We start from the raw sequence: 8,488 nt of genomic DNA on the forward strand, positions 1-8,488 counted from the left end.
ATTTAACCTGCATTTTTTACGTAAATATCGAGCCGATTTTTGTGGGTGTATTTTCCAGCTGAATTTAGGTTTCAGTTGTACAAAAGTAGCAATTAAAGTCCGGTTTCTCGCAGTGCAGTTGCCGTGGCCGTGGCAATAACGGGTTGTGCGGGCAGCGGTGTTGCCGTTTTTCAGTGGTTCGGTTGCTGCTGAAAGAAAGTTGCACCCGCAACAAGCTGAACCGCCCCTGCCCTGCCCCTTGCCCGCCCCTTGGATCCAACAGTGCTGGCAGAAAAGAAAGCCGTTTTGTTTTAATTTTTTCCACAATTATTTTCCGCTAGCGCAGGAAAAATTATATGCTTTTATTTTTGTAATTTTTTTTGCCTTTGTTTTTCGCTCTGTATGTGTGGTAAGGTTTTTTTCACAAAATGTTTTTGCTTTTGTTTTTTTTGTTTTGTTTTGGTTACAAATTTCTCACAATTATTTTGTTGTTTTACGCAATAAAAAAACTTAACATTAAATACAATATATTTTTGTTTTTGCTTTTTGTAATAATAAAAAATTAATACATGTATTTTTTTTCGTATTTTGCTTGTTTATTTCTTTCTTTCTCTCTCTTTTTGTAATAAATAGTTTTTTTTCGCTTTGATAGATACTTTTTGCTGGTAATAGATACTTTCGTGTGTGTTTGTATGTGTGTGGATGGTGTGTTTATGTGTTTGTGTATTTGTGAGAACATTAAGTTTTCCTCATTACGTTAATTGTAATTTTTAAAAATTATATCGCATTGCATTTAATTAAATTTTCACATTTTATTTGACGATTTCTTGATTTTGTTTTCTCTGCTACATTTAAGTTTTTGTTTTTATATCGCATTGGGAGTTTTACACAGACAAAAAAATTTTACAAATTTTTTACGCTTTCACATTTACTGAGATATTCATTGCCTTAAATTTTACGCTTGATTTTTTATGTTTAATTTATTCTCATTTATATTTTTTTGTTGTGGATTTTCTTTGTATTTGTATTTTTTCTTGTTGTTTTGTTTTTTTTTTTTGTGTAGTACGCGCTATACATTTAATAATATATAAAAATTTGTTAAAATCCTAAAATTTGTTGGTTTTAATTAATATTAATTAATAATTTAAAAAATTTTTATTGCAGCAAGCTGCGTCTAACTAAAATTGGAGCGTGTGTTCATCTACCTCTGTCACATTTCGAGGCCTCTTCTCAGTTTTAAAGTTAAATTTTAAATTTACCAAGATCAAGTTTGTTTGTTTTGTTGGTTTGTTTGTTTGTTTATTACTATATAGCATACAATTTTTAAAAAAATCTGTTCTTTTGTTGTGTATGGAGGGGGGAGGGGTGTGGTGTGGTGTGTGTGTGTATGTGTGTGTGTGTGTGTTAAATGTGTAATTTTATCAACGTCTTTTGCCGGATTTTGGGCTAGCCGGCAAAAAACTCTTAGCATCTTAAACAGTATCACATATTCATGAGTTGTCGACCGGCGAGCCCCAAAGCGAAGGTCCCAGAAATATGATTCTGGGTATCGTGGGGCTGCCGTCTTTGAATTTCATGTTGGTTTTTCTTTACTTTTCTTCCGCTCTTCTCGCCTTTTGTTTTTCTTGCTTTTGCGTTTTTGAAAAAGGAGAAACAACTTAAAACTCTAATTATTTGTTATAGCACTACGCATCTAAGTAAAATGGTGGTGAGAGTCACAATTACAAAAATCGGGCCTTAAGGTCCCATATATAGTATTAGTATGAGAGTGTGGTTGGCGTACCCTAATGTGTGTATTGTGTGTGTTTTTTAGGTGTATGTGTGTGTGTGTGTGTGTGTGTGTATGTGTGTGGTGTAGGTGGGGTGGCTTCGAATACTTGCTTCGTTGTTGCTCTTCAACTGCAACAAACTACTGCTCTCGATCATCACAGGGGTGGTGTTTTTTTTTTTTTGCAGACATATATGTATATATATCTGACAGATCTTGCAGATCACCTTAATTTGTGGGCGTGGCTATGGCCGCACTGGGGCTATGGGCGTGGCTGCCGAAGCTATAACTCCGGCGTGCGCCCAAACCATCGGCGGAATACAGCTTGTTCTTGGTGATCGTGTACTCCGGACTGATGGTGATCGTGCGGGCCAGACTCTTCATGAACTGCGGCAACAGCGACGTCCAGCCGCGATGATCCTGCCTGAGGGTCAGATAGACTTCGAAAGTCGACACCGTGTCCGGGTCCACTTTGATCGAGGCGATGCGACGCGAGTTCTTCGGCTCATCCTCGAACTCAATGTAAATGGTGCAGCCGCGAATGCCGCAGGGCTCCTTCTCCGACACTCGGATAATTTCCCGGGCCACGCTCGGCGTGAGATCACAGGGTAGCGACACTTCCGTGCATGTCAAATGCCGCGACTTGGCCGCCCTCAGTTCGTCCAGGAGTCGCTGGGACAGCTCCTCCACGGCCTTCATGTCGAGATCTGGTGAAAAGTAGCTGCTACCGCTCTCCTCCTCGTCCGCGTAGTAGTAGTTGCTGTTGTAGCTGCCGCTGGGCTTCGTCTTCTTGCTCTGGCTCTGGCCAACGTTGTTGTTGTTGCCCGCCGGCTGCTTGTGCTTAATACTGGTGGCGGTGGCGGTGGCGGTGATGGTGGTGGTATTGCTGCTGCTGCCTGTTCCGGCGGTCTTGGCCTTTTTGGGCATAACGGCCACGGCCGCTTCGACGGTAACGGGCGGTGTCAGTGTGCTGGTCCAATCTAAAACGGCAAAGAACAAGGAAAAACTTTGATTAGTAAGCTGGTAATGTTGTAAATTTAAAAAAAAGGTTTCCCACAAAAAATAGCTGAACAAGTTTAAACTTCACTTTGAAACCAAATTAATTATTAAATATTTTTCAGTTTCAAGAAATCGCTTGTCTAATTTTAAGAAAAAGGTAAAAAAAAATATTTTAATTGTTCCAGAGTTCTTAAAATTCTCAATAAATGTTTTTTTTATTTAATTTCACTATTTAAGATTGCAGAAAAGTTCGAAATAAAAAATTTAAAAAGTTTTATACCATAGTTTCATCATATTTTAGTGATCAAGTAAAAATGTTTCCAATTTTCAAAAGTACCCCACATCAAACACCTTTTAAATTCTATTGCTACATCACAAAAAGCGAAACGGAAGGGAAAGGAAAGGCAAAAACAAACAACTAGGCGATGAGCAACAGCCGCTTGGCAACAGCGAACTCAAGATGAAAGCGGAAAAAGCGAACAAAAAGCAAATGCAAAACCAAAAGACAGAGGGCAAGAGCCCAAAGAAAACGAAAAATCATTTTTTACTGCTGCTGGGAGTTCAATTTTTTGTCGATTTTCCTTTGTTGTTGCAATTTGCGTACGTGACGAACAATTTAACATGTATTTTTTTGACATTTTTCATTTTTTTTTGTAATTGCGAATTGATTTTTTATGCATTTTTTGTGTTAATGTAAATTACAAACTTTAATAGCTGATGAAATGTTCAAGGAGGATTTCAGAGCAATTGTTTTTTTTTTTTTTTCGTAAGTTCAAGCTATTTAAAGTTTTAAAGCTTTTAAAATTTTGATAAAATGAAGGATGAATGAATCAAAAGAGCTAAACTGGTTAACATTTTGTTAAAACTTATCAAATATCTTTTTTAAGATTTTCGAACTTTCTGGAACCTTCCACAAATCTTGCTATGTATCCGTTTTTTCTAAATTCTCAACTTACCTCTATTTTTGTTTGATCCCAGAATACCGCCGTAGATGCTTTGCACGGGGATAACATCCATTTTCATTGGTTTTCTGTGTGGTTTGATGGAAAGTCGAATCGAATCGAAAATCGTTCGTTCGTTCGCTCGCAGTTTTCCGACGGCTTTTTGCCCTTTTTATCACTTGTACAATTAATTAATTAAGATTATTTAATTTATCACAATTTGCTGTTTGTTTTCTTGCTGATTGCTTTTTCTCCTTCTTGTTGCAGTTTAAATTAACATTTGTTGGTTGGTTGTTGTTGTTTTGTAGTGGAAATCACAGCACTTATGTTGTTTAAACTTTTATTTGTTTTGTTGTATCACTTAAATGGCGTTGGTCCGTTGCATTTGTTTGATGGCAATTTTAATTTTAGTAGTAATATAACGTCAGTAGCATAGAATTCTTCGTGAAACAGTATAAATGATTGAATTTTGGATGTGTTACTTTAGCAGTGGCTATGCACGTTTTTGCTGCTGCTTCATTTGATTTTCTGGCCCGTGGCAAGGTCTGTATCAGTTTTCTATTCTGTGTTTTTTCGAAGCTACTATGAATTTCTCTGCCGGCGCGCCGCTTTATATACCGCTCGGCGGGCCGCAGTCGACGCTGACGTCGCGGCCGGAGAGCGCTCTCTATCGTACGCTCTCCCAACAGCTGTTCCACTCAGCGGCCATCTCGCTCATGCGCACCTACAACCCGGCCGGCGAAAGAGAGAGACCGAGCAAGAGAGGGAGCGCGGACGGCGTACGTGACTTGCAAAGAGGAAAAGAAAACCCGAAAAGGAGAAAAGGATAAAGATGGAAATGTTCTCCCGCAAGGAAACGTATGCATGTAAAAAAAGCAACAAAAACCCACCCCGCGTTACTGCGCAGTCGACTGCGACGCCGACCACGACGCCGGCAGAGGGCAACCTAAAATTTTCCACTCCGAATTTGAAAACTCAGTTGCAAGTTGCAACATGCTGCCCAATGCGGCTGTTGCCAGGCCGCAAAAAAGATACGAATTCGGGATCCGAGATACCAGATACTAGATACGAATGTATCTTCAGAATTTCCTCGCCTTTTCCACGGAAACAAGCGAATGCAAATTTACTGCGCTCTCCGTTTCGGCCAAGGAAAAGTAGATCTCGAGAGAAAAACCCACCAAATGCCTATGAAAAAAATTAAACCAAAGTTGTTGTGAAAATTTTGTTGAAGAACATTGAAAAGCTGAAAAAATTATGTTGTATCCATTTTTATTTTAATTAATACAAGATTGAATTTTAAAAACCATTTTAATTTGATGTCTTAACTCCAAAAGTGAAATAATTCATGTCAAAGTTAAATTTCATAAAAATTGTTTATACAGAATACCTATTTTAAAAAAATTTGTTCAATAAAATATTACGTTTTATTTTTAAATCTGTTGATAATAACAAGCCCATCTCTATATCAAAACAATCATTAAAAAAGATCAGCCCCATTTTTATTGTACTTCATAAATATTTTATAGTTCCATGTTCTATTTTGAATCTACAACTCCTTGAACTATAAAGTTTTTATTTTCCTAATCTGGTAACAACCTATTTTTTTTTTAAATTTTATGTCTTAGAGAGAACATTTTGCTTAATGCAATTAAAAAATCTACATAAATTTCAAAAATTTATGAAGTTATCCCACAAAAACAACAAGTTTAAAAACTTTTTCAGGCGTTCGGTTAATAAAACAAGCTATATATTGATTTAATCATATATGTAATTTCACAAAAAGATTTCTTGAATGTATATTTCATTTCCTTGTTGGTTTTACAATATCGCTTATCTAATCTTTGTGCATTGTAGTGAGTAATTTTATACCTCGTTGCAGATTGAAATATATTTCATTAAAGTATGTTATTTAAAATGCACTGTGGAAAATTATAAAATCAATTCTTAGTTTTGTCATAAAATATATGCAGAGTTTGCAATCATAAAATCATATTCCAGGAAGTTTTCCCCACACATAATTCGTTAAATCTATAAATATTTTCTTCCGATTCAATGACGAATTTCATCATAATTTCAATTTTATGCTCGCTTTTTGATATGATACCCGCGCACACCCGACTATCTGAGGACCTGTTCTTATGAATTCATGGACCCGAGCCCGAGAATTTCATCAGCAAATGAAAATTGTGTGACGATGGGCATGTGGGATAATTTCATATTCATATCATGATCCCTCGCTGTGTGTCCTTTCCTTTCAATTGAATGCATTTTCCTGCCATCTTCATCTTCACTTTTTTCTGTCGTTTTTTTGCTGCCATTGTTGTTTGCTGACCAAAGCTGGAAATGCTGCACGTAGATTGAAAACGAAAGATTGAAATGTATCTCATGAATGCCCCCCAAATCCAACTTGTCTTGCTGTGATGCTGGCTCAAATAAATAAAATCAAATTTCTTTCAGATTGAAATGAAATTCTATGGAGCACGCATGTGTTTCTATTTCTGTATCTGTATCTGTATGTGTATGTGTATCTGTATCTGTAAGTGTGCGTCTGTATCTTTGGGATATCCTTCGTGCCACATTAGCTTTATGTAGATGTGTTTTGTCAGATAATAAATGAATTGAAACGAGAACTTCTTTTGTTTAACTTCATTCACAAGTTTCGCCCCTGACTTTGGCACATTGCAAACTGATTCCAACTGATTTTATTGATAACCTGAACACTCTTTGAAATTTCGCAATCTTTGAAATGCGACCCCAGCCACAGCCGCCCCCCGCAGAAAGTCAAATGAGGCGTGGTCCGGCTTGATTAGAAACAGGCAACGAAACTTCCGAAACGGGCCTCTCAAAAATAAACAACAAAGAAACATGATTCAGATTGGCCAACAGACGTCTGCCAGGGGTTAATGATCAGCGAAATTTATTGCCCGCATAGATATACGGGTATAAATTGGCTTATAGGGCATGTGTTTGCCTACTTGTGCTAATAGAAAGCTGACGACACTTTGGGGCTTTCAAGATTATTGTTGTACAGAGCCTTAAACTCTGTAAATACATTGAAATATAAATATGTTTAATCTGTGTCCGCATTTTCTGCATATAATTCTGCATATTAATTCTTAAAATGTATTTACATTTTCCCAAAAAAGAGTATAAAATCATAAAATCTGTTTCAATCGTTCATATCCGTATTAATGCCAATTAATAGAAATATGTATTATTCTAAAATTATTCAACAAAATGTTTAACAAAATATTTTTTTCAATTTCTAAGCTATTCCTAAGAACAATTTTGCTTATATATAATTTTTAATGATTTACAACACTAACACATATCGTTTTTGAACTTTCAATGACTTTTATTTTAATTCAAATAATGTTGGTAAAAACTTGAAAATCAAATTACGTTTACAATTTAAAAAGACCCAATTCAAATCGAATTGCTCATCTTATTTCGATTACACAATTACAATTTTGCATAAACAACAAACTGACTTTAGTGTACAAAATTAAAATTTGTAAAATTTCGCAAGGTAAATCAATCAAATTTTAGATTGAAATTCACTTTCCCGACTGTTTTCTTTGTGACTTTGCGATACATGGCAGCCGGCGCATATAGAGAACTTTCCCTCGGTGTTCTCCGCTTTTCCGGGAAAGCAATTTTCACAAAGTTTACGCTTTGGCTTTGGCTTTCGCTCTTGTGGCCCCCTCGAAGGCAATTTGTAAATTTAAATTAGTTTTACTAAACACAACACATTTTCACGCCGCCACACTCGCACACATATGCATAAATTTTCATTAAAAAAAAAAAGAAAGAAAGCGAGTGTGGGGAAAATCGGAGAACGTGTGCAGAACCCAAGTAAATTATCAAGAACAAGTTGAGTTTTCTTGTCGTTTCGTTTTTTGGCGCTGGCTCGGAAAATAGGGGGCGGGGGCCCTGTTAAAATGTTTCCTAGAAACGAGCAGGTGAAAAATACAAGGGGAAAACCTGAAATGCTGAGCAAATTATCCATTTATCTATCGCAGGGAGATCGACTTTCGCGGAATGCTTTAAAAAAATAGCCACAAAAAGAAAACAGGAAAGTTATGACGAGCACAAATTCGGGAAGTTCATTGTGCCTGGGAAGTCTTTAGATTCAGATTCGGATTCGGATTCGGATACAGATATATTTTCGGGCTGCCAGTCAAAGTTAATGGCCATGAATTTGGCAAGTAATTTATGGCAGTCAAATGGAAATGGAAAACCAACCGCGATAAGCTAATTTGATAAAGGTATTTGATCGATCCACGCCGATAACGACGTTTTGCAATTGAAAAGCGAAAATCATTCGCTTTTTGCTGATAATTATCGCTGACGTGGACGGATATTCACTGTTCGAATTGTAGACTTGCCGATTATAAAGCCAGATAAAAAGATTTTCTTTATAAAACTGAGAATTGGCTTGCAATGTTGAAAATTTTATAAAAGGAAAGGAAAATTTCTACTGGAGTGGACACCTAAAATATTTCAAAAATGTTTAATAAGCTGAAATATAATGAGCCAACAAAATATAATAATAAAAATATATCTATTAAGGTTTTCAAGCTCTAGTTTAAGCAATATTATTTTCTAATGCCATTTTAAACTATATATTTTATTCTTATTTAAAGATGTATATAAACTAACATATTGTTATTTGTATAATATTTAATTATCAATAAAATCCAGCTATTATGCCCTTATATTTAAAAATATTAATTTTGTTTCAACGTGTTAAAGTGAAAAGATATGTATTTTGGAACAAAATATAAATTTCTGCTCAGTA

The 8,488-nt window shown here is 35.9% G+C and overlaps 1 protein-coding gene across 1 annotated transcript; it reads right to left on the minus strand.

Annotated features, from left to right (window-relative positions):
- Positions 1-283: 283 nt before the first annotated feature.
- Positions 284-4,275, minus strand: LOC128258431 (protein scylla). Its single transcript, XM_052990032.1, has 2 exons — positions 3,703-4,275; positions 284-2,727 (listed from the first exon to the last, which is right to left on the minus strand). The coding sequence occupies exons 1-2, from the start codon at positions 3,767-3,769 to the stop codon at positions 1,976-1,978; spliced, it is 819 nt and encodes a 272-aa protein (XP_052845992.1). The 5' UTR covers positions 3,770-4,275; the 3' UTR covers positions 284-1,975.
- Positions 4,276-8,488: the final 4,213 nt, after the last annotated feature.

Source organism: Drosophila gunungcola (assembly GCF_025200985.1).
Source record: "Drosophila gunungcola strain Sukarami chromosome 3L unlocalized genomic scaffold, Dgunungcola_SK_2 000003F, whole genome shotgun sequence".
Taxonomy (NCBI): Eukaryota; Metazoa; Arthropoda; class Insecta; order Diptera; family Drosophilidae; genus Drosophila; species Drosophila gunungcola.

Coding starts and splice junctions, on each gene's coding strand:
- LOC128258431 (XM_052990032.1), bottom strand. CDS start 3,769: ATGAAAATGGATGTTATCCCCGTGCAAAGCATCTACGGCGGTATTCTG. Junction 2,728..3,702: donor GGGATCAAACAAAAATAGAG/GTAAGTTGAGAA, acceptor TTGCCGTTTTAG/ATTGGACCAGCACACTGACA.